Below are 27,116 nucleotides of genomic sequence, written 5' to 3' on the forward strand. Positions count from 1 at the left end.
GCCTGCCAATGAATCACTTGTACAAAAATCGACAAATAGGAGAGGTTGGACTACAGCTAAGTATTAAACAAAATTGGAGTTCCTGGACAACAAGTATTAAACAATTTCATAAACTAACAAAATAGTACTCCATAATTTGCTGATCTAGTATTACATTTTTTTTGTGTTATTAAGATACTTTTGATTTTTAACCATTCATAGATTATGGAAAAATACCTACTTATATATATCCATAGTAGACATTCTTTGTTTTATAAAAAATTCCGTTGGAAAATTGGTACAAAATTGTTGACGAATGAATAAAATCCAATATGTTAACCACTTTCTATTTCTGTGTGGGAGAAGACTGAATTATAAGCATGCAGTTGATAAATAGTCAACATCTTCAGTCACTGTTACATTTACAATTTACAGTTGAGATTTCAAACAAGTAATTGACCTCGCAAACCTATTTTATTTAAATAATACTTCGTATATACTATTCTCTCCTACATGGCTACATGTTTCTATATCAATATATTCTTTGAAATTGAAGTTTTAACCTTCATTGTTTTAATTTAAATGTCTATAGAAATTAATTACAACTTAACAATTAATATTTATGACAGAATCTACTCTGCATTATAAAAGTGAACTTAATGTATATTTTTATATTATTTCAAAATCATAAAGATATTGCTTGAAATAGTCCTACAATGATATACGATGATTTACTACGTATGTAATTAATGTAAGAAAAGAAAATTAAAACAGCTCTAAAGGCTGTGTATGAGAAAAACAAAGGTAAAAAACAATAATCAATAAATTATTTTAAGCGACGTGATATGTTTTCTTATTTGATATAAACGAAGTACAAAAAGACAATATTGTCTTTTAATTTTTCTTTCCCCTTTCTTTAAGAATGTATTATCTAAAAATGGTGCAATTATATTGAAATGAGAGAAATATATGATACGTACCCATAACTCGTTGAGCAATACAAGGGCCACAATAATCAAAATGGCAAAATCCTTTGATAATCTAATATATTATATAAATAAAGTAGATATTTTTCGAGAGCATTTGGCGCGCCACATAAGCAAAGGTATTATTTCGACCAATTAAGTTAGATTTGTATTTTATTTTAGAATTAGAAATTCAGTCGCCACATAAAAAAGTGACGAATGAAATTTAAAAATGTTGCCACGTAGGTAAAAACAACGAATAATGATTTATTAATATTTAAATTATTCTAAAACTAAAAATGATCTTTTTTAAAAGATGATCTTTTGATATTAGAATTTAAATTTAAAAAAAAACTATAAATTATACAATTATTATATACAAACACTTTAAAATTAAATATTTGAAAAAGGAAAATATATGTTCATTTTGTTTTTAAGAAAATGTTCAATCAATTTTTTTTTATTTTAGAATTAAAAATTCACTCGCCACATAAAAAAAAGAGACGAATGAAATTTAAAATTTTTGCCACGTAAGTAAAACAACGAATAATGATTTATTAAGATGTAAATTATTCTAAAACTAAAAATGATCTTTTTTAAAAGATGATCTTTTGATATTAGGATTCAAATTAAAAAAAAAAACTATAAATTATACAATTATTATATACAAACACTATAAATTCATTTTGTTTTTAAGAAAACGTTCAATCAATTTTTTTTTTTTAAAAAACATTTTAAAAGAAATATAAATTATTAATAATTAACTAATATTCTTTAATTTTTTTTTTAAAAAAATAACAATAACGTTCAGTCTTTATCAATATTCTTCAAAAAAAAAAAAATAATATAATGTTCAATTTTTATCTTATCTAGCAACCCATTTCATGATTAGATAAATTTTTTTATAAGACATATATTTGCTACTCCACAAATATATAAGATAGGATGATATTAAAGATTTGTATACATCCTCTCAAAAATAAAATTTTGATTTTTTTTTTCAATTGTAAATAGACAATATATATATATACTACACAAAAAACACAAACATGTGAATATTATTAATCTACACTTTTTCATGGTGTGAATTTTTTTCAAGTCTAATTCATTGATTAACAAAAAATATTGGAAATAATGTAAGTATATCAAGGCTTTCTGATGGTAAACAAAATAAATTGATTGTTATTCATTATTTTATTATATATATGTTTTGTTTTATTTTACCTAATCTAATTATGTTACTTATCGTATTAAATTTTGTTAAACAATTTAATTGTAACTTAATATTAATTATTCTGTATTTGAAGGGATTATGTCCATGCGCCAATTCAAAGAAATTTCTTCAAGCACTTATAAATCCAAAAGAGAAATGTGTGGATTGGAAAAGTAAGGGCCTGTTCTCTTCAGCTTATTTTTAGTTCAGTTTAGTTCAGTTCCTAATTTCCTTCTCTCATAAAATATTCAGTTCAGTTCAGCTTCAATCAGTTATATTATTATTGTAAAAATCATTGTAATAGTTTATACATATAACTCTATTATTAAGGACATATGATAATGAAATTTCATAATAAAGATTTAATTTTATTCAATTAGATTAATTTTAGTAATGCAACACTCTTGGTAGTGTGTATATATATATATATATATATATATATATATATATATATATATATATATATATATATATATATATATATTTCATTTAACTATCTAAAAATTTGTAAAGTCATATCTTTTACTATTACTCCCATTGTCTTTATTTTAACCCTGTAGTTTTTTGGGTTTACTTTATTAATTTTTCATTGTATAAAGTTGATACGGAATAAAAGAATAATGGTGGTCTAAGTTATTGTTTCTGAAAGAAAAATAGTGATTCTATAAGTATATACTACGTATGTATAATGGAACAACGTGTTTTCGTTATACAAACAAATCATAGGTTAAAAAAATACGAACAAGATTATGATTTAATTCTAATATCTATCATACTTATAATTTTCATAGTACTAACATTAGTAAATTAAGGTCGCATTATAAGTTGCATAAAAATAAAACAAATTATCCGTTTTCTAACAAGCACAATAATAAAACATTATAGGGTTATATTAAGAAAATAATCTTTTCATGATATTTATGTATAAAAAAATCGTGCATCGCCAATCTAGATAAAAGTAAAGAATAAAAAGTAGGCGTTTTTGGAGAGCATTCGGAGCGTCACGTAAGAAATATACTTATTTCGACCAATAAGAAGAAATATTTGTATTTTATTTTTGAATTAAAAAATTATGTCGCCATCTAGATAAAAGTAACGAATTAGATTTGATATACCAAAAATTTATTGCAACGTAGATTATAATCCACGAATTAAATTATTTTAATGAAAAAAATAAAGTAAAAATATAGGAAAAGATAAATTTATTAATTCAATACTACGAGTATCAGAAATCCAAAAAAAAATACTAAATAATATTTAAATGATAAACGCTTATAATAAAGTTTGATACCTATCGTTATAAGATAAATTTTGATAGTATTTATGATAAGAAATACAAATTGTTCGTTAATTATAATTAAATTAAAATTTGTGATACCTGCCATTATAAATTGACACATCATATGTTACAAACAAAATTTTGTATCAATAAAAAACTCCATCAAGCGAATTTTGTGTTAGTAATTTTGAGTTAATTTTTGGTCATCAATGGCCGGGTAATTTTTAGCTTAATTTTTAAAATCCTATGTTTAAATTAGTATTTCTAATTATTACTTACATTGTATTAATTTGGGATACTCAACGATTATATGTTTATGTTTTATTTACTAAATGTTTTTTTACATGCAGAGCTAACACATCATACGACACAAATAAAATTTCGTATCAGTACAAAACCCCATCAAGCGAATTTTGTGTTAGTTTTAGGTCATCAATGTCCGGATAATTTTTAAAATCTTATGCTTAAATTTATATTTGTAATTATTAGTTACATTGTAATTATTTAGGATACTTAATGATTATTTGTTTATGTAATGACATATGATTAGATGTTGTATACTTAATATATGAATGACTTTGGTTATTTTTGGAGATGATGAAAAAATTCCAATGCATAGATTTGATTTTATATCGCAACAATTTCTCATTTATTGGTAAATCTATTGATTTATTTTATATAAATGTAAAGATTTAATTTATATCAATTTCAGTTTGGCTAACATTTCACAGTTCAATTTATCCATTGATGTAGTAGGTTGGTTGTGGACGAGGTTGGTGATTCTATTGAAATAAAAGATATGGTAAAACAATGAATAATGATTTAGGATTTAAGTTGTTAAAAATTTATCATTTCACATTAAACATTTTATATAATGGAAAAAAAAATCATATATACACTTTATTTATATTTAATAAATTCATTATAAATTAGAGTAAAATAAAAAAAAAAATTTAAACTTTTGTAATTTTGTCTAAAATTATTAAATACAATAAATCAAATAATTAAAAATCTTAGATGAAAAAACCGTACATCGCAAGAGCTTCTATCTAGTTAAAAATTAAAATCTACTGCTACTGTTGTTTTCTATGTAAACTTATTTATCATCTTCATTACATCAGCACACACATCAATTTAGATAAGCATGACGTAAGAACAACTTGCAGATGATGAAGTAGTAAACTACTAAACTCACTTGTAAATATAAAATAAAGTTTCAATTAAGAAAATCATCACGTATCATACCAATACTTAATTAATCAAATAATTGATCACCAATAGTCTAATTAATTAGGACTAATAGTTACCCTCTAATCAAATAAACAAAAGTTAATATAGCATAAATTCAAAGGTAAAGTAAGTAAGTAAAGTCCAAAAAGTTTGGTAAGAGTGAATAATATTACTACTACGTTAGCGTAAGCAAATGCATGTAATGTCATCATCTTCTCTCACTCCTCTTCCCTTATAAATACTTGCATATCATTTTTCTCATCACTTCCTACTTAATCCACAAATTCCACTCTTCCAATAATTGAAAAAATAAAATAAATAAATAAATAAATAAATATATATATATATATATATATATATATATATATATATATATATTACTCTTTTTAAATAGTTTTTGGATATTAATTAATTAGTTAGAATTTAATTGTTAATTAGGAAACAAATTAAGGAATTAATATGGGTAAAGGAAGAAAGCCGTGTTGTGACAAAGCGGGTGTAAAAAAGGGACCGTGGTCCCAAGCTGAGGATTTTAAGCTCATCTCCTTCATTCAGAAATATGGTCATAATAATTGGCGAGCTCTTCCTAAACTTGCAGGTTTTTCTTCTCAATCATTATTCTCTTTTTATTGAAATTAATGAGTTGGTTTAATAGTTTTTAAGACATAATATAGCATATGTATGTGATTGTAGTTGCTTTGTTACACTTGCAATATAATGATCATCTTCAAAAGACAACAATCAAGCAATAATCCTTAGTATATTACAAAATGTATAATTTTTACATACAGGTCGGTATTATTAAAGGATAATTGTTCATACAACATCTAGGGGGAAGAAGATATCACAATATGATCTGAACATTTAGTGAAAAGTTGCTAAGTTTATATACTTATAAACTTATATGTATGTTTTTGGTGCGTGCAAAAAAGTTGCTAGGTTTATGATTACAAAACATCATCATAGTTAAAATATTGTCTTAGATTCATCAAATCTTAACGATTATTTTTTCCATTTTTGGAATTCTAAATGCTATTCTAGATCTTTAGAATGATTAAGTTTACCATATTGAATCTTAGATTATAATGCCTATTAATCATTATATCATGTGTTTAAAATGTTGCTTTTATTGACTTTTTTCCCAACAACGAGAGTTGGGTAGACATTACAATTCTTGAATAATGCAATTTTAGCTACTAGTGTATCTCAGTTATATCGCAATTCAAAAAGCCATTCAATTGATATAATAAGCAAAACATTCATTTATAAGCTTATATGTACTTACGATTTTAATGATATCCGTACTAAAGTATTTATGTGATGACATGATCGAATCATGATCATATATAATAAATACTCCAAACAGTGCATCCTCTTATAAGTTTAATAGACTTTTATGAAAGTTGAATTTGTCTACAAACTATGATACTGTGATTTGTCTATTTCTAATTAACAAGGTATTTCAATATAGCGATTGCATTTTCTAATTAGTCTTATGCATCCTTTTTTATGTAGTATGACTATCACGTACTGTTTGATTTTGAAATATCCCTATTTATTTATAAGAAAAAAATATCAATAATATATTAAAATATATATTAATTGTGATAAATCCAATACCTTGTTACATAATATCACTAATATTTATATGTATAAGTATATGATTATGAACAAAGCAAGATTTATGAATAGTATAAAAGACACTATTGAACAAAAATATAAATAAAGGAATAAATAAATAAAGGAAGTAGGAATTTGATTAAAAACACACAAGTATACATGTAGATTTTTTTTGGCTACTATTTTATACTCCGTATAATTTACTTTTAAAATGAGTCATAATTACAAAAGAAGTGGAGAGAATCGAAACAGCAATGATATATCGTATATATACTTTTAGTCTTTGCCATAAAGTGAAGATCTCATTGGTTAATTATTTACTTCGAATAAGAATAAAAAGGGAGGGGTACTTTTGACTTGTTTTATGATCCAAAAAAATAGAAAAAAAACAAAGAAAATATGTATTTCAAATAGTACTAAGTAGTGATCACTTCTGCTTTTAAATGCCCTAAATTATCTCTCATATAAATAAAAATGAAGTCAATTAAATTTTTTTCACACGTGTGAACCGGCCTTATAATAATTAATATATGGTGGTGGGTTGAAAATAAGTTGCTTGGTCACTTAGTCAAAGAACTTAACCAACCAATAGAATGATTGTCTTCAAAGGGACCAAATACTTTTATAGGTAAACGAAGTCAAAGAAATTTACGAAGCAATACATTTTAAGTGGAGTAAAACATTCCAACCCTACGGTCTTTGTCAAGGTTGTTGAGTGATTTCCCCACCCAAACTAATATAGAAAATAACTCTTCCACGTACAAATTAATTAATTAATTAATTAATCATTCAATTAATGACATCATAAGCATATATAAAATAAAGTCATAAAGAGTATGAGTTAAACCTAATTACATCAATGTTGTTATAATAGTTTTTAAAATAATTGATTTTGTAATCATCTCATTTAAGTTAACTAGTTTGCTTGTCTAATTATAATAATATGCCATAAATGATAATCATCTTATATATGTGTGTGTTTAGGATTAGCACGATGTGGAAAAAGTTGTCGATTAAGGTGGGTTAATTACCTTCGACCAGATCTAAAACGCGGTGATTTCACTCCTCAAGAAGAGGAAGTCATAATCAAGCTACATGAAACGTTAGGAAACAAGTAATTATTTAAACCATACCGATGCATAATTTGAAACATTTTTCGTGAGATTTACATGCTAATCTAAATTTCTAAGTGAGTATTGATCAGTCGATGTTTATATTATTCAGATGGTCGAAGATAGCATCTCATTTCCCGGGAAGAACTGACAATGAGATTAAAAATGTATGGAATACTCACTTAAAGAAACGCCTCAAAGAGAAACGTTCGAGCAATGATTCTCCAATATCATGTAACGCATCCTCCTCAACAAATACTCCTAATGAAATTACTATTGATGGAAGTGACAACAATCAACATTGCTATAAACAAGTCCTCACTCAACAAACTATCACAAACAACGACACGATCGAGTATTCAAGCTCATCATCTACCTCTTCCAACTCACAAGCCTCATGTTCGGACCATCAAATGATCGAAAATGTCGAGCATCCTAATAAGGATGAAACAAGCGCGTGTGTGGGCAAGAACATCGAAAATATTTCACTAGACGAGCTAATTGAAATTCCCTTCGAGCCTAATTTGGACTTATGGGACTTGTTACATGGAGACAATAATGAAGTCCAATTCAAAGATGTTGACACACCAATAATATATGAGAATGACAACAAGAATGAAAATGTAAAGCAAGGTGATGGAAGTTGGTGGTGGTTAGTATACTTGGAAAATGAACTTGGACTTGATCATCTAAATCAGTCTACAGCACCACAATCTACCAATAATACTACTTCAACCCATGACTTAGATTTTAATTTCCTTCTAAATTCACCTAATTAATTAGTTCAACATCTTGAAGTTGATAGTATATAATTAATATGTATATGTATAACTAATATTCAGTCAAATGTAGCTCGATGACAAATTAAAAGTTAGTTTGTCAAGGATTTATAATTCGTACTAAGATTGGACCAAAATTGTTCAACTCCTCATATAATTAATGGTGTTAAATTTTTATGGTTTACACCGGCCGTTTGAATATATTAGAGCATGACCATCCATATGCTTATGAATTTGTATAACATTTTGAGTCACTAATATGTCTTTTTCGTGCTTTGCAACTACATACCCCGTACTATATAATTAAGTTAATGTCCCCTCTTAGTCAAAAATTATTTTAATTACAATCCTGCTAACGGACAATTTTTATGGTTTGCACAGGCCGTTTGAATATATTAGAGCATGACCATACATATTCTATATGAATTTGTATAACATTTTGAGTCAAATACTAATATGTCTTTTTCGTGCTTTGCAACTACATACCCTGTACTATATAATTAAGTTAATGTCCCCTCTTGTCAAATATTATTTTAATTACGATCCTACTAACGAACGTCCCGGACGTTAGATAAGAGCAAATTTTTTTGTAATTTATAAAATAACATTGATAATAATTAAAAATGCATTAAATTAGCTAATTTAATAAATGGTCAACTAATTTACCTTTCCAAAAGAAAAAATAATTAAAAATGCATTAAATTAGCTAACGAACGTCCCGAGGCGTTAGATAACCCTATAGAGTCAAAATAATTTATTTATTATTTTTTTTTTTTTACTATTGCTTCTTGTATGCATGGTAGTATGGTATCAAGTAGAGCTGATCATAGGCAGGCCTAGCCTTGACTAAAAAAGTTTGCCCATTAAATTCATAGACAAATCCACTAGAGTACTTCAAGCAAAAAATCAACAGCGTGTTCAAACCCGCTATCTCGGTCATTTGGATCGAGCTAAATTTTAACTAAGAATAAAAATTTAGGTTGTCCAAAATTCAACACTGAACCTATCATTTTTTGAGCCGCCCTACATTTAATACTGTCTAATTCCAACACTACTAGAAAATTTGTTAAATATATACCTCTCTAGTATGAGAGTACAATCAATCCATTTCAATGTAACGAACCAAACATCCCCTAAAATTTGTTAAATGTACCAAAGAAAAAACACGGGTTTTATTAAAAGATCGGGCCGAGTCATCTTTTGAAACGGGCTGCATTTGAAAACAATGATCCATTGAATAGGCTTTTTAGTTCTCTCTTCCCCTCCGTCGACGCTTACTCCGAGTTCTCAGCTCTGAATTCTCCATTGAATAGGCTTCTTAGCTTTCTCTCTTCCATTCAAGCAGCTCGTTGCAAGGTTAGCTTTCACATTTTACTTTCAATTTCATTATAGGATTATTTTAGAAATTTCTAGGGTTTGTAATTTTGGTATTGAATTTTGTTCTTATAATGGTTTTGCCAATTTTGGGGTGAAATTATATGTATAGTTGGCTAATTAGATTGCGTTTCCTGCTCTTTTTGTAAGACCACTTAGTTTGATTTACTTTATTATCTTTGAAATGGGTTATACTTTTTTTTTTTTTACTTTCTTTTATTCTATCATATCTTTTATTTTCTTGTTATGTTAGTGGTAATATAATAACAAATGCTAGGGACTTTACTGGAGTAGTAAACTCATCTTGTTGCCATTATTGAATTGATACGACATAGCATGTGGCCGCTTTTCCTTGTTGATCATGATTGACTGATTAAGTGTTGTAACTTGTGTTGTGTACTTGTGAGTTGTATGGGCTGATTTTTCTGTTTTATTTGATGTATGATTGGCTTTTAGTTGTTGATTTTGAGTTTGTTGCGATAATGCGATGTCAACGTGGTCGTCATTAGGGGAGCAAGACTTGTGTTCTGCTGTCCTTACAACTGCTTTGCCTAGTACTAGGTACCGGGAGCAATGTGACTGTTGGCGCAGCGAGTCTTGTGCCCAAGTACAGATGACGAGGGTGTTGTGTGGTGCGTTTGGATTGTCTATAAGTATTCGCTGCTATCTTGCAGGAGGTGGAGTTGGCAGCTTGTGTGTGAGGTGTTAGAGCTATGCATCATGTTAGGCTAGTGAAGGGAGTTGTGTGTTTTGTGTTTTACTGGTTGGTTCGCCTGGTTGTGAGTGAGTGTCGCTTTCATTGTGCCTTTCTTTTTTATTTTTTTTACATGATTTTGTTGTATATGCTCAATTTGGTGTTTGATTTATGTAAGATGGTTTTGCTTTATAGGCTAGTGAAGTGTGTTAAAGTTTTGGTAATTAGCTAATTGAAGCATAATTTGATTACCGATCATGATTCAAGACAGGTTTAATTGTTCTAGCGCAAGTGGTAGAAGGATTGAGGTACATACATTTACCCAAATATTGTCTAACCAGCTAAACTTGAGTCAATGGTAGTGTAAATGGCTAAAATTGGAGTAGGTAAGGCTAAAACTTGATGAAATGGGCTCTATTTTGGAATGTAGAACACATATACCCTAATGTTGGCTAATGCACTAGTAGAAAATTAAGTTGTGACATTTGTATAACATTCGCACATTATTCGATTAGCCTTTTGTGAGGAGTTTTAGAAACTCAATAGACCTACAGGCTGTAGGACATTTATATTTGTGATCATGGATACTGAACCATTCAATTGTGTGTTTTAGAAACTAAATAGATCAGCATAATGGCGGCACGTGATGCCAAAGGAAGAGACTCCCTCTTATTATATCAGAAGCTGAGTGAAGCAGCTGGGACTTTGAGAGAGAGTTTCAAGAAAAGGAAAGTAGAAAGAAACCCAAGTTCACCAAAGGTATTGATTGATCCCTCTGTGGTTTTTGAATTTGATCCCACATTAATTGCCAGATATAGTGCTAGCAGAAATATTACCAGCATAGACTGTATGCACAAAATCGTGGAGTGGAAGTAGGTATTCACCAAGTCTTATATTTGTATCAGGCTATAACTAACCTCTTTGACAAGTTGGATGTGGAATATTTGAATTCACTTTCATTTTTAATTTCTATCTCATATTCATCTCTTAATCTCTAACTAAACCAAATCTTTTGGGGTTTCACCCTCCTGAGAAGTCTCATATTCCATCAGAACTAGTTTTAAAATGAACAATGGCAAGTGAACAAATCCGTGAAATTGATTGAGTTTGATTTTTTAAAGCAAGTCTATGCTTTCTATTTCATACTGCATAGATATCAATTATCAATGTCTATGTTGCTTCCAACGAGTCAAATTTATCTCTTTGTAATGACTTCCTTTACATTTTATAAAACTAGAGTCCTTTCCATCACTGATCACTTTATTAAATTACTCTTAAGTACTCTTATACAGAATTTTATGTGCAGCATAAGTGCACATACATACATTGATCTGCATTGGATGTGGCAAATTTTACACATCTAGGCGACTTATCAGCAAAATATTAACAACTGCAGAAATTTCTGACTTGTTGGATCCGTGAATAAGATCAAACGCCGTAGGCAGTCCAATGAGGTTGGTTTATTTCTGACGTGTTTTCTATAATTCATTTCGATGTACATGAAAATTGTCTTGTTCGATTTGCTTATTAGTAATTGTTTCTTCTTACTTTCTCTCCCTTCTTGATAGTTTAATTAAACTCATAATAATTAGGTGAACATGTTTACTAAATTGCCTTAAATTCCTACTGAAATCACCAAATTAAATGGAGGCAAGATTGTTTCTTCTCACTTCCCCTCCCTTCTTGATAGTATAATTAAACTCATAATAATTAGGTGAACATATTTACTAATTGCCTTAAATTCCTTCTGAAATCACCAAACCAAATGGAGGCAATTTACTTGCTAATGAGCGTAACAAGTACAAGTTGATGTGGATCCGTACACATTCTACCTATTTTGTTTGCTTCCCTTTCCTTAAAGAATTTAAGTTCCCTTCCATGGCACAAGGTATGCTAGAGTTTTCTTTCTGTTCTACTTTTATCCTTTCCTGGGTCATTTAACTAATCATGACACTTGCTCTGTTATAGTTGTGAGTATCTAAGTGCCTATGATTGCATTTGTTAGCATATAGTCAGTGTGTGTTTTTCATTATGATATTCTAAGTATCTTCTGCATGTTGCTAGATTTGGAGTTACTAATATGAGTATTATCTGTGATTTTTTTCCCTTTCTTGTCTCAATTCAGTTGGATGCTCCGACTCAACCATTCTTTAATGAACCTTGGATAGGTTGAGGTATGCGCTTGACATGAGCTCTGCTGCATGTTAATGCTGCTGTCGCTACAACGAACTAATACTGCTGCTGCCACTCCTGGCGCTACAGCTAATACTGCTGCCGCCACCGCTGCTGCTAATGTTGCTGCCGCCGCTGCTGCTAATGTTGCTGCCCACTGCTACATGTTGCTGCTGCCAGCATTAAAGAGTTAAATTATTTATTTTTGGGGGTGCTAGGGTGAAATGGTAATATTACAGTACTTTTTTAGTGAAGAACTTAATTTATTTTCTTTTGGGATGAAATTGTAGTATTACAGTAATTTATTTATGAAAATATTTAAGCTTTTACTTCGTATATATATTTATATATTACTAACTTTTCTATGCATGCGATGTGAGCATTACACATTAATTAAAATAATTTATATCAGTAGTTTTAAACAATATGTATATATCAAAATCTAATGAGTTAAGAACAAAGATGTTAGTCCAATATGTTGAAAAGTTTAAACTAAAACACTAGGTAAAAGCAACCAATTGAATGATAATTAATTAGTAGCTATTTAACCAGTATAACCAACAATAATTTCGACCAATTCATTAATGTAGCACCAACAATAATTTCGACCAATTCATTAATGTAGCACATGGTTATACATAAGAGAAAGATAAAAAAAATAAATAAATAAATAAAATAAAACTTGCGAGATAGTGTAAGTAAAAGAAGAGAAGATAGCAAGGTATTTTTAACACTAAATGATTAAAGTAATTGATTAAAGTCTTAAAAGGTGGTATCGATACTAGAAATTAAATTTTTCTCTAAAAAAAAAAAAAAAAAAAAAAAAAACTAGATATTAAATTCCGTTTACATCTTGTCTTTTCGTAGTATTCTTTTTTTTTTTCAAAATAAAAAAAGCTATCTCAAATTCTCAGAGTTTAAAAAGGGTAAAGAAAAAGATGTGAATTCGATCCTCTACATGATTTGACAAGCACCACAAACAAAATTTTCAACCGATTCTCTTGGTGTTAGTTGGATTCTTATTTAGATTTTTGGAGTACTTTTCTAATTTTCTAATTATCTTAATTAAACATGTGCATTCGAGATATATTCAAAATGAAATGAATATCTTTACAACAAATGTGAAAGTTCACAAAACTGCACTACTGAAAATAAAATTTTGTCGGCAAAATTGGCTTTTAAGAAAAACACTAAATAAAGAATGTTAAGTGGGAAGAGGCCATCACATATTCACATGTACATGAAACAAACACTGCTATAAACACGCTGACTAAAATTGTTTAAAATTATACAGGTTAGAGTATGGATTTGTTTCCCCCCCCCCCCCCCCCTCAAAATTTGTCTTAATAATTGATATTTCACCCTTTTTTATATTATTATTACCACACTTTTAACCTAGAAAGTTTTACAATTATTACAACAATTATTGTTTAGGACGTATTCAAACTAAGTTACCGATTTGTCCTTCTTCAAACTAACTCGTTTATCTTTTTATTCATTTTCACTTTTCTAATCACTACTTGGGACTTGTAATAAAGAATGGGAAATTCTCTGCCTCAAATAATTTGAGACATTGAAGACTCAAATGGGGGCTTTTTCGTAATTTGCTCGTGGGTCCAGCTCATTTAAAAATTGGCATTCGTATTAAATTGTGTTTATATGGTATCATCTAAATATCAACAAGAAATCATATTGATACCAACAAAACATTTTTGCATTTGTTGGTACTACTGAATAAATATTTTGCTATCACTATAATACTATCTAAACTATGATTTAATACCAACGCGTGTTATTAGAATCATTTATGACTCAAATTATTATAGGTAGAGAATTCATCCCAAAGAACTCTCCCTTTTCTTAAAAATGTTGTAGTACATCCACTGTAAATGAAAAGTGAACTTGTTTTTTTTCCCAAAAAAGTGAACTTGTTCATCAATTCATACAAGTAGGGGTGGGACTTTTCAAACCGAACCGTGAAACCGCCCGTTACCGAACCGAACCATCACGGACCGATCCGTTTATAAACCGATAAATGTAAACCGAAAACCGAACTGAACCGTTCAATATCAAACCGAAACCGAATTGAACCGCTCAATGTCAACCCGTTACGGACCGTAAACCGATAACAAACCAAACTGCGCAAATCCGAACCGAAACGAAACCGAACCGAATGGTTTATAAACCCGTTAATGACCCGAACCGTTTATAAACCGAAACCGTTTAAACCGAAAAAAAAACCGTTTAAACCGAACCATTTGTAATCCGCTAACTGTTTAAACCGACCCGTTTATGAACCGAAACCGTTTAAACCGCGCGTATAAACCGAACCGTTATAATCCGCTAACCGTCTAAACAGAACTGCCATAACCCGTTAAACCGTTAAAATCGAACTGTTTTCGAATCGCAACCTGTTTAAACTTATCCAATTACAAACTGCTTAATTCAAATTGAATTATTTACAACCTAAATGGCTAAATAGTAAATACAATTAAATAATTAATGTTAATAAATGTAGATCTAATCAAACGGCTTAGGTTTATACAAAGGTTTATATCACCTAGATCTAGGCCAACGACATTATTAATATCGTTTTAGATTACTTATTTATTTTAATTACAAGATATATCATTTGTATCTTTTCATTCCAGTAATAAAGTCCACCCAAATTATCTTCATTGTTCCTTGATATTCATGATCATCCAATAAGATAACATAAGATTGGAGATAAATAACATTAAAATTAGAGTAATATCAACAAGCAATTAAAAAAAGTCACCATTTTCATTGATTAAAATTCACAATACATATACCAATACATAATGAAACTACTATCACTACTACCCAGATTAGATTTCAGATTTATCAACTGAAACATCATCAAGTTTAGGGTTGCAAAAAATGATACATGATAAGATGAAGGGAGGAGTGAGAATGTGAGTGATTTGGGAACAGATTCTTGAAGCAGAATCTTGAAGCAGCAGCCCAGCACCCAAGAGCAGAGGAAATAGCAGCAACAAGCAGGAACCAGCACACGCAATAACAGATCAGCAACTTATCCGAAGCAAGGAATAATATAAGCAGAAGGGACTCAGCAGGAACTTATTTTTGTTTTTCAAAATTGCTCTCAGATTTACGTTTATCGTATCATCACTGAGCAATGGCTGTTTTAACTTAAAACTTGAAAAATGCTGCCAGCAAGTACATATATATTGAAGTCTCAACATAAATGACAAGGGCAACGATGATTCAAGAAAAATTAAAACAGCAAGCATAAGAAACAGCAGCAACAAAACTTATCATAAATTCATAACACAAAAGGCAGCAACACAGCACCTCAAGCTGGCAGGAGGCAGGAACCAGCTCATGCAGGCAACAATATAGGCAATAACAACTCAGCAGAGACAACAACCAAAAGGCAAAAGCACTACCAGCAGGCAGCAGCTCATAACAAGTTCAAGCAACTTCAAAATTATAGCTTTTGTTTTTTAAAATTGCTCTCAGATTTACATCACCGAGCAATGGTTATTTTAACAAAAACTTAAGAAATACTGCCAGCAAGTCTGAAAATAAATGACAAGGGCAAACTTTTGTAAATAAGTTTTTTGGTCAAATTGTGATTCGTTACCGGACTGGAGACCATGCTTTTCCAAACATGCATTAATATGAGCTCTACAAGTTGAAGTACCCGCTTTACCAGGTGCTTTATATTCTTTGCCACACAATTTACAACGAGCATAATCTACATTTTCATTACCTATCGTCTTTACAAAAAAAGTGTAATGCTTCCATATACCTGCGGTTCTTTGACGTTTATTAACAGAAGGATTGATAGTGCCGGTATTACTAGCATCATCAACCGAGACAGAGGCAGCTTGAGAGCTAACAGTATCTAAATTTGATTGCCTCTCATAGTCAAATTCATCATACTCGCGAGACATGACTGAAATAAAAAAAAACAGCATTTATAACTTATAAGTACCAAATTAAGTGACAGATTCTACTAATAGTGAGCAATTAAGCATGCATTGTCTCATGTGACTGACACTGAAGTCACGACAGTGAATCCTATTCACTCAATACCAAAATTCAACTAAATAGATAGTTCATATTTCAGAATTTTATTTGCACTAGTCAATGTTTCAAAATTCAGAATTATACAACAAACGTTATTACAACATATATCCTAACAGAATATAGAAAGTTATATACGATACAGTCACATATGTGTACATTTTAAGTACTAACTTTAAGCCAATCATATACAATGCTTGTATTCCAACAATATGGGTTAAAAATATAAAGCTAAAATCCCAATAAATAAACAATGCATGTATTCCAACAATAATAATCACATAATCTGAACAACCCATCATCATTACTTTTAAATCGAGCATAATAAACAACAAAACAGCACAAATCTACCATTTTCCCGTAAAAAACAAAAATACAATCAACAACAGATTTTACTCATTTTAGGCATATTTCGACTATATTCAAGCAAGAACAACAACAATAATCAAATACAAAAACAGAAAAACTGTATTAAAAAAAACAAAAAGGAAAAAGTAATTACCTTTGACGGCTTGAAGGAGATTTGAAGATGGAGAACTACCTGAACTGGAGATCAAAAGAAAAAATCAAGAATGTAGATTATCAGAACTTGAAATAAAAAAAAAAAAACCGAAACGAAAACGAAAAAAATCGAATAAATTAACAAAAAAATTACCTTAGGGTTTGACGGCTTGAAGGAGAGGAAGATTTGAAATCAGAAATTAGAAATCAGAACTTAGATCCAAAACAAAAATGAAACGAAAACAAAAACCCTAAATAAACAAACCGAAACAAAAACGAAAAAAATCAAAACGAAAACAACAAAAATTAACAAAAAAACGAGAATGTAAAGCGAGAAATCAGAAATGTAGATCCAAAACACAAATGAAACGAAAACAAAAACCCTAAATAAACAAACCGGAACAAAAACGAAAAAAATCAAAACGAAAACAACAAAAATTAACAAAAAAAACGAGAATGTAAAGCTAGAAATCAGAAATGTAGATCCAAAACACAAATGAAACGAAATTGAGCTTGAGATTCTTGAGAATTTCAGAACGAAAGAGTGAGAAACTGAGAAGTTAGAGAGAGAAACTATGACAGATTGTGAGATTGAGAGAGAAACGGCTGAATGAGTGAATGAGAATGGTTGAGAGAGTGAGAGTGGGTTTTTTTTCTAGGTTTAGGTTTTACTTCAGTTGATCTAACCGTCCATATTCAATCTCAACATCTAAGTTAGATCTAACCGTTCATTTTTTTTTTATTTTTTTTTGTAGATTCTAGAATATTCATCTAGATCTAACGGTCTAGATTTTCTTTGTGCTTTTCTAGGTCTTTTTGACCGTTTTTTTTAATTATTTATTATTATTATTATTATTATTATTGTTAGTATAATTATTTGTTAATATTATTATTATTACTAGTTTACTACTACTATTATTATAATATTATTATAATTATTATTATTATTATTATTACTATTATTATTATTATTATTATTATTATTATTATTATTATTAGTTTATTACTTATAAGTTATAAATTGTAAGAAACGCAAATGTTTCAAAATTGAAATTGATTCAATACGACATAGTTAATGACTTAATGAGTTAATGGCTTAATTCTCATCAATATGACAATATCTGACATCTGTGAGTCTGTGATTGTATATTAGTATATATAATAAACTATAAAACTAATAATAACTTAATAAGTAATAATACTAATAACTAATAAAGTAATGAAAATCTAACCATTGTTTTTCATGGGCATTCAATCTAACCGTTGTATATTTGACTATTCGTACATTAGTATTGCATAATGCTTTCATCACCACTTTAATTAGTGATTTCGTGATTTCGTCCATTTAACTTATTAAGTTGTTTGAGTTAGTAATCTAAATAAAGTAACAAACTAAATAACGAATCCATTTAATCTCGTGTAAGTTATAATTTATAAGAAATGCAATGTTTGGAAATGGAAATTGATTCAATACGATATTGTTAATGTATATGTAATTATATTATTATGTATATGGTGTATATCATATCGTACGAATGTACGGTTGGTATCATTATCATACTATCATAAGTATCATTGCCTCATTGAATTATTGGTATGTACTATAATCGATAAACATATTTAGTTATTTACATATCTGATCATTAAAACTTAAAAGTTTAAAACACTTGTTGATCAATCTAATTGAATACTTGTACATTCTTAATTATCGATTTATCGTATTATAAGTATCAACTCATTAAATCATGGTCATGATTTCGTGATTTCGTCCATTTAACTTATTAAGTTGTTTGAGTTAGTAATCTAAATAAAGTAACAAACTAAATAACGAATCCATTTAATCTCGTGTAAGTTATAATTTATAAGAAATGCAATGTTTGGAAATGGAAATTGATTCAATACGATATTGTTTATGTATATGTAATTATAGATTAATTATTATGTATATCATATCGTACGAATGTATGGTTGGTATCATTATCATACTATCATAAGTATCATTGCCTCATTGAATTATTGGTATGTACTACAAATCTACAATCGATAAACATATTTACGTATCTGATTATTAAAACTTAAAAGTTTAAAACACTTGTTGATCAATCTAATTGAATATTTGTACATTCTTAATTATCGACTTATCGTATTATAAGTATCAACTCATTAAATCATGGTCATGACGCGATCTTTAAAACAATTATGAATTCAATTCATGACCCAAACCGCTTATAAACCGAACCGACATGATCCAAACCGTTCATAAACCGAACCAATTGAACTGTGTAAACCCTCTACTAAACCGGACCATTTCAAACTGAACCGACATGATTCGCACCGTTTATAAACCGAACCGATATTGACCCGGGTAAATCCGCCCCTAAACCGACCCATTTCAAACCAAACCGGCTTGATCCAAACCGTTTGTAAACCGAACTGACATTGACCCGGGTAAACCCGCCCCTTAAACCACCCCGTATCAAACCGAACCGACATAATCCGAATCGTTTATAAACCGACCCGCTTATGACCCAAACCGAATTTAAACCGCAAAGAAATAAACCGAAACCAAACCGAGCCGTGACTAACCCAAACCGAACCAAACCGACTCGCCAGCTAAACTAAACCGTTTCAATCCGAACCGCTCCAAACCGAAACCGACTCAAACCGAGGTCAAACCGAACTGCCAGACCGAAGTCCCACCCCTACATACAAGTATATATTAGTGTCTTATCGTCGTAACTTGTAAGCAGAGACGAATCTTTGTTAGGGCTTGCAAATTAACAACTTCCCCTCTCTAGACGTTTTCAGGTCATTAGATAAAAAAGATGCGTTGCCTAAAAAATCTATAAAAAAGCTTCATGGTATAGTGGTCATAAAATCAATTTATAGATTTAAAACTAGCAAACTCTTTATATTTGGTCTAAGATCCACCACTGTTTGTTATTACATACTCCCTCTATCCTTATATTTTTGCTTAATTTGATTTTTTACGGTCTCTAAAACACGTTTTAAAACGTATATATGTTTATTTACTTTCATCTGTGTAAAAATAATAAAAATTTAATATTAATAATATATACAATGAAATAAATCCACATGACTATATTATCTCTTATCAATTCAAGGGAATCTATGGACAAATAAAAATTTTCAAAATTTGACATAAAAATTTACTATAGAGCGAAAAAATAAGAGACATAGGAAGTACTCAATTACATAAACGTTGACTATTAGCCTTGTACTCTTTGTTTGATTATTTATGCTATTAAATTGTCACGAGATTCATGACTATATATATTTTTTGGTCTTGATAATGACTACATATATAGCTCAATCGATTCCCTTACCAAACAATCAAATTCAACTAAGTTTAATTTATTCCTTCTCTCTCTCTCTCTCTCTCTCTCTAAAATGGGGGCAAGTGATGAAGAAAGGAACATTAACGGGCAACAAGATGATCACCAAGAACAACAACAACAACCATCCAAATGGAAAAAGAGTAGCTTCATTACCATGCCATTCATCATAGGTAAATTTATACTTGTTGTTGCATGCATGTTTCTTTTTTTAAATTAATGACGGATTACACTGTTATCGTGACTATATATTAACTCATCACGAATTACGCTTTCATCGTGACTATTAATTTCAATAACTAACACACTTAAAATGTTGGAATTGTGACACATACAGCAAACGAGTCATTTGAAAAGGTAGCAAGTTATGGGTTATTACCAAACATGATCGTATATTTGATGAAGGATTACAAGATGAGTTTAGCAAAAGGCCAAAATTTGATATACTTTTGGTCAGCTGCTACCAATTTTTTTCCTCTTATTGGTGCTTTTGTGGCTGATTCTTATCTGGGTCGATTCCTTACCATTGCTCTGGGTTCCGTCTTCAGTCTCTTGGTAATTCTATTAATATTTAATATCGAATTCTTTACTTATATTTAATTTTAGATATTGATATTCATGGATATTATTCGCTATATATTTATTTAATTTTATACTCTATCTTTCTCTAAATAATTGTTTTGTTTTTTTATTCTATAAGCTATCACTAAAAGATTTTAGATATCAGTGTTGTACATATATATATATACACACGGTAAAATATGGGGGTGCCCTTTCTTCACAGGAGGGAAGGGGTGAGAATCGATCCCAAATTACTCATGTGAGAGATGGAGGGACGGTTTCCTCTACTCCATGATCCTCATTTAAGTTTTATATGGTAATATGGTATGCAGTCTCATTTTGCCTCTTAGCTTATCGATATTGCCAATGATTCTCCCTCTGTTTACTTTAATATTTTAGTGTTTTTTTATTTTTGCCTTTTTTCTTTTGTCATCTTATATATCAAGCAAACTAATACGAGTAGTCCACTGTTGATTTCACCTGCTCCCTTCCATTATTGATTTCATCACCCTTTCCCTTACACTCTTAATAAGCTTAATTCTTGGTATTTGCTTTTTGAACGGTATTAAAGACATTTTTTTTAACCATTACTCTCTCTTTTATTTATAATATTAGTATCATTTAGAATTTTTTGGCTATTAAAATTAAGAGGGAATCTAAACTAGTTTATGAGATCTAATTTAATTCAACTTGGTAAATACATTATTAGTCAGATGGTCTTTTAACAATTAGATATTGATAATGTACTCACCAATAATGCTCATATGTCTAATACTGTCTTAATTTACATAATTGTAATAATTACAGACAAAGGTTTATTATCATTGAAGTTTACAGAATAAGTATACAAACGAATGGAGTAATAACTGTATGTAACAAAATCAATGCTAGACACTTGGTTAAAAACCTAAAACAGGCATTTTGCTTTCTTTATGAAAACAAAAGGTGTTTAAACAAGTCAAGTAAATTAAACTAGCCAACAATTAATGGTTACAAAATAGGGCCTAAAGTCAAAGTTTGTTGCTTTCTTTGTATTTAAAAAAGCAAGTTTATCTGGCAACAATTCTGCTATGAGTAGTTTATTTGCATAATTTTGGCAAAATATATGCTCATTTCTATTCAAATTAGAAAATTTTATTTTCATACGTACTCTGATCCACCTACCATTTTAAAGTTACATCTAACAAAATTGATTGCCCCATCAAATTTAACTACGGAGTACTCAACATACAACATGGTAACTCGATACGAACCAAGATAGCATCACATAGGTTTATAGCTTAATAACTCCTTGAAAATGTGATTGTACAACTTAATAACTTATGCGTAACAAATTATATTTGAACAAGAACATTTTTCCAAAACAGTCCAAATTATTTGACAATATCGATAACCCACCAGCCAGAACTTTAAAAGAGTCATAAGATATGATCTTTTCTGCACTACGTGAATTCATATACCATGCAAAAGCAGCTAGAAACAGAGAAGTAATGAAGGGGTAATACAAGTTTATCATCATTATAAACAAAAAAAACTTTTATTTAATGGCATTTTCGTAAATAAATTAATAATTTTTTTATTAAATATGAATCCCATAAATGTTGATTTATTTACGAAAATATTATGCTAATTGAGATTTATTTACAGAAATACCACTAAATAAGCAATTTTTGTCTATCAAGATGATAAATTGGGGCTTCCTTAGAAATAAATGAGGAATGTAGCTATATATTTGGTTATGAATTACTTTTGTAAATGTTATTGGGGGACCAAGCTGCTGCAAAACATAAATATGTAAAATTAGGCCATGTTGACATGTTGTGGCACATGAATCAACATTTTTGGTAAATATAAAGTATGTCAATAAATCAAAACCAATCAATTTTATTATTATTTATTTATATTGCTATTGTTTAATTAATGTACTTGAAAGAGCATATAATCATGGGCCTTCAATTATGAGCTTAATTTCTTGGTTGAATTGGTGATCATTTGACATAGTATCAAACCAACGTGGCAAGAAGGTTACTGCTGGTCCAAATTTCATACCCCTCGATTGTTGAAATAATCTTGCAATATATACTAGAGTAACGACATTGGAGAAAATTTAGCCTTATAACGTACCTATACATATGTGATGTATTAATTGTAAGAAATTTCCTTAATGCAGGGGATGACTCTACTCTGGCTAACAACAATGATCCCAAATGCAAAGCCTCCGCCGTGCGACTCCTTAGCCCATGACTGCAAATCCCCAACATCAGGGCAATATGCCATCCTAGTGTTTGCCTTTCTCATCATGTCAATTGGTGCTGGTGGTGTAAGGCCTTGTTCTCTAGCTTTCGGCGCTGATCAAGTAGACCGAAGAGATAATCCTAAGAATAAAAAGATTTTGGAACTCTTTTTCAGCTGGTACTATGCATGTGGTTGCTTTTCTGTAGTAATTGCTATGACAGTAATAGTGTACATTCAAGATCACTTGGGTTGGAAAATTGGGTTCGGCATACCAATTATTCTTATGCTCTTATCGACCATCTGCCTCTTGCTTGCTACTCCTCTTTATGTGATGAATAAGGTTAAGAGTAATCTCTTTATTAGCCTTGTTAGAGTTGCAATTGTTGCTTTTCGAAACAGAAAAATTACTCTGCCACCTCCAGGATCAAATGCGGATTACTATTATCTTAAGAAAAATTCGACAATAACTTCCCCAAGAGATAGAATAAGGTATGTTTCAATCTTATAAGTGTGTTTAATTAAGTTCTGTTTAATATTGTTTCGACTTTTATATGTTAACCTAGGTACATAAGTATCTAATTAACCTAGTGTTTTATATATCTTAGCATCTTGCAATGTAATATTCATACTAGTTGTTAGGCCAATATAATGAGTTTTAATTTGTGCTATGGAATAAACAACTAAACATGCTTCTATCTAATACTAGTATATCATTTTATAGGTGCTTGAATAAAGCTTGTATCATTCAAGATGTCTACCGCGACATTGGGTCTGATGGAATAGCGAAAAACCCATGGAATTTATGCACGGTAGAGGAAGTTGAAGAGCTAAAGGCTCTTATAAGAGTCCTTCCCATATGGTCGACTGGGGTCTTAATGTCCATACACGCGAACCAGAGTTCATTTGGTGTGGTCCAAGCTTTATCTATGGATAGGCACCTAGGCTCAAAGTTTGAAGTTCCAGCGGCTTCTTTTATTACGTTTCAAATCATGGTCATAGTGCTATGGATTCCTATCTATGATCGCGTACTCCTTCCCCTGGCATCAAGGATCAATGGCAAACCTATTAGCCTAAGTGTAAAGTTAAGGATGGGGATCGGACTCTTTTGTGCATTCATGTCAATGTTTGTAGCCGGAATTGTGGAAAACATACGAAGAAAACGAGCCACTAGTGAAGCGTTGGCAAGTAACAATAGGCATGCAATCCTTATGTCTGCCTTTTGGCTAGTACCCCAAAATTGCTTAAGTGGCTTAGCTGAGGCCTTCAACGCGATAGGGCAAAACGAGTTTTATTACACCGAAATGCCCAAGAGCATGTCAAGCATAGCAACATGCCTCTTCGGAGTTGGGATGGGTGTTGCAGGGCTATTATCTAGCCTAATATTGAACTTGGTGAATGATATTACAACAAAAAGAGGCAAGGAAAGTTGGGTTTCAAGCAACATCAACAAAGGTCGATATGACTATTTTTATTGGCTTATTGCTGCAATATGCTTCTTCAATGTCTTGTTTTATATGTTTTGTAGTTGGTGTTATGAACCTGTTGATGAGGTGCATAAGCAGGCTGTCAATGAAACACCAACATTGGCTAGACTGGAGAATAACTGCCTGCCGGCGAACAAAGAATTGAAAGAGGGCTAGATTTATTTGTCGATATCATATATATTATTTGTAACCTTGATTTATTATATAGATTGGAGTATAATGAGAAAATCCAAGTTTCTCCCCTAGATAAATAAGGAAAGTTTATCGAATGGCAAGTTGGTAAATAAAGAGTCTTGAAATAGGTGCTACCACATTAAAAAAATATTTTCTATCATTTTGTGGACAGTTTTATAAGTTCACAGTAATTTCACCAAATCTAACACCATCTGGTGACTGGTCCCTGTTTTCTTCTTCCATTTTTGAGGCTCATAATTTTCCTCCATTTTTGAGCTCCATAACCTTCCTCTATTCATGACAAACACCCCACCCTTTGGGGTTGAACATTCTCCTTATTTCCATACTTTTTCTTAGGGTTTTCTTTGAATTCCACCATTGTTGAACATCTTCGCCCCCGATCTTCCTCCATTGTTGAACATCTTCACCGCCGTGTTCCTTCATGATTGTTGAAGCTTTATGTATTGTAGTTTAATAGACCAGCAATAGGTATGAAGCAGACGACATCTAACGACGTTACTTATGAGGGTAGCGATGGTGCAACGGAATTTACGCATATACCCTTCAGTATTTACTAGAATTGACAACTTTACCCCTTGATAAACGTTGGTGAGAAACCTGGGCTAGCTCGAGTACAATTTAGGGAAGTGATTTTGGCACACCAAAAAGTAATTTAGGCGCACCTCTTATTGGAGCACAATTTTCTATGTACCTTATACATAGAGGTATGTCAATATCAATATTAGGTTTGCCAAAATCAGCTTCTATAATTTATGAGGATAATTTTCAAAAGGAAAAATTGCCGGGAATAATCCCACCTTTGGGGCATCCTCTAAAAATAATCCCACCTTTGGATTATTTTTAAATAATCCCATCTTTATACCCAATCTGCTCCCAATGGTCCCAATCCGTCAACTAAATTATTATAACAAGTTACCTGACACGTGTCGGCCTGTGATTGGTAAAAAAAAATTAATTGATTAATTGAAAAAAACACCCACCAGCCCCAGCCACCCTTCCCGCCGTCCGTTCCTGCCGGCCTTGCTAATGGTCCCCTGCCCCCCAGCGTCGACCGCCCAGACCACCTCCCCAAGTGCCGACGCCCCCTTCCCCCTCCCCCTCCCTCGAACCACCAACCTCCCTACCACCGTCACGAAAACACATTAGAACCAACCATCCCCCAACCCTAGAAAACCCTTTCTCCGCCCCAATCCCGGCTCCCCTACCCTTCCCCCATTTTGATTCCGGCAGCTCTCCCCTTCCCCCGTCCCGATTCCGGCCTTCCTCCCCATTCCCCGGCTCGAGTTCGGCCTCCCTCACATTCCCCCGCCACGATTCCAGCCTCCATCGTCACTCTCCCTTGCCTCGATTTCGGCCGCCCAGACCACCCACAATGGCGACGACGACGCGAGCTCCGATATGATGGTTGCTGCAATTCGGCAATCGAGTGTTGCGGTGGCTGGAGCTGGTGGAGGGGTGGCTGGCTGATTGCCTTTTTTTTTTATTCAGATTTTTTAAATTTTAGACAAATTGTATGGTGACACGTGTACTTTAAACTCAATTTTTTTATTTATTTTTTTTTTTTTTTTTTTTACCATTTTAACAGGTAATCGGTCACTTGGGATCTGATTGGGTATAAAGGTGGGATTATTTAAAAATAATCCAAAGGTGAGATTATTTTTAGCGGACACCCTAAGATGGGATTATTCCCGACAATTTTTCTTTTTTAAAAATGATATTTACCATATAGTGCCAAAATCCCTCATAAATTATGGAAGCTGATATTATGGTAAATATTGAGAAATTTAGAAGTAGTTTCATTGAGAAATTTAAAGTAGTTTCATTGATAGTCGAATAATACTATGGATATCAAACAATGAGAATTTATATACGTTGTTGTTCATGGTCCATAAAACGCTAGATGTCCATAACATGCTAAATGGGCCAGGTCCATCATATACTTTAATAACACTAATCTTCTCCTTGTATAAGGTTTTTTTTTTTTTTGGGTGCATGGCTGATGGTAGAGGTGTTTAAATATTGGTTCGAACTGGAATAATGGACCGCACTGGTCCGGACTGACCCCGGACTGGACCAAATTAATCGGTCCGGTCTCCGGGTCGAGAAATTTATTTTTCCGGTCTTCGGTCGGTCCAAAACCGTATAAAAACCGATTTTGGACCGGACCGGTTTTTTCCTTAAAATTATACATAATATCTTTAATAATGCTTCAGATTATCCTTAACAAACTTGAAAAACTTTAGTCGTATAAGGTTTTTTGAACTATACATACAAAAAAAGACGTTAAAATAGT

At 31.0% G+C, this 27,116-nt stretch overlaps 2 protein-coding genes and 1 long non-coding RNA gene across 3 annotated transcripts; all 3 read left to right on the top strand.

Moving 5' to 3' along the window:
• The first annotated feature begins 5,048 nt into the window (after positions 1-5,048).
• Positions 5,049-8,410, top strand: LOC110725238 (transcription factor MYB63-like). The gene is made up of 3 exons (XM_021904727.1): positions 5,049-5,264; positions 7,271-7,400; positions 7,511-8,410. The coding sequence occupies exons 1-3, from the start codon at positions 5,126-5,128 to the stop codon at positions 8,175-8,177; spliced, it is 936 nt and encodes a 311-aa protein (XP_021760419.1). The 5' UTR covers positions 5,049-5,125; the 3' UTR covers positions 8,178-8,410.
• A 556-nt stretch (positions 8,411-8,966) lies between these two features.
• LOC110725239 lies at positions 8,967-12,781 on the top strand. The gene is made up of 4 exons (XR_002512147.1): positions 8,967-9,533; positions 10,859-11,004; positions 11,552-11,699; positions 12,371-12,781. It is a non-coding gene; the product is annotated as an uncharacterized LOC110725239 (long non-coding RNA).
• Positions 12,782-20,265: 7,484 nt separating this feature from the next.
• On the top strand, positions 20,266-24,876 carry LOC110725240 (protein NRT1/ PTR FAMILY 1.2-like). The gene is made up of 4 exons (XM_021904728.1): positions 20,266-20,521; positions 20,686-20,903; positions 23,080-23,633; positions 23,866-24,876. Exons 1-4 carry the CDS (start codon positions 20,404-20,406, stop codon positions 24,782-24,784), a joined length of 1,809 nt encoding a protein of 602 aa, XP_021760420.1. The 5' UTR covers positions 20,266-20,403; the 3' UTR covers positions 24,785-24,876.
• The last annotated feature ends 2,240 nt before the right edge of the window (positions 24,877-27,116 follow it).

Source organism: Chenopodium quinoa, unplaced genomic scaffold (assembly GCF_001683475.1).
Source record: "Chenopodium quinoa cultivar QQ74 unplaced genomic scaffold, ASM168347v1, whole genome shotgun sequence".
NCBI lineage: Eukaryota > Viridiplantae > Streptophyta > Magnoliopsida > Caryophyllales > Amaranthaceae > Chenopodium > Chenopodium quinoa.

Coding starts and splice junctions, on each gene's coding strand:
- LOC110725240 (XM_021904728.1), top strand. CDS start 20,404: ATGGGGGCAAGTGATGAAGAAAGGAACATTAACGGGCAACAAGATGAT. Junction 20,904..23,079: donor GTTCCGTCTTCAGTCTCTTG/GTAATTCTATTA, acceptor TCCTTAATGCAG/GGGATGACTCTACTCTGGCT. Junction 23,634..23,865: donor TCCCCAAGAGATAGAATAAG/GTATGTTTCAAT, acceptor ATCATTTTATAG/GTGCTTGAATAAAGCTTGTA.
- LOC110725238 (XM_021904727.1), top strand. CDS start 5,126: ATGGGTAAAGGAAGAAAGCCGTGTTGTGACAAAGCGGGTGTAAAAAAG. Junction 5,265..7,270: donor AGCTCTTCCTAAACTTGCAG/GTTTTTCTTCTC, acceptor GTGTGTGTTTAG/GATTAGCACGATGTGGAAAA. Junction 7,401..7,510: donor CATGAAACGTTAGGAAACAA/GTAATTATTTAA, acceptor TATATTATTCAG/ATGGTCGAAGATAGCATCTC.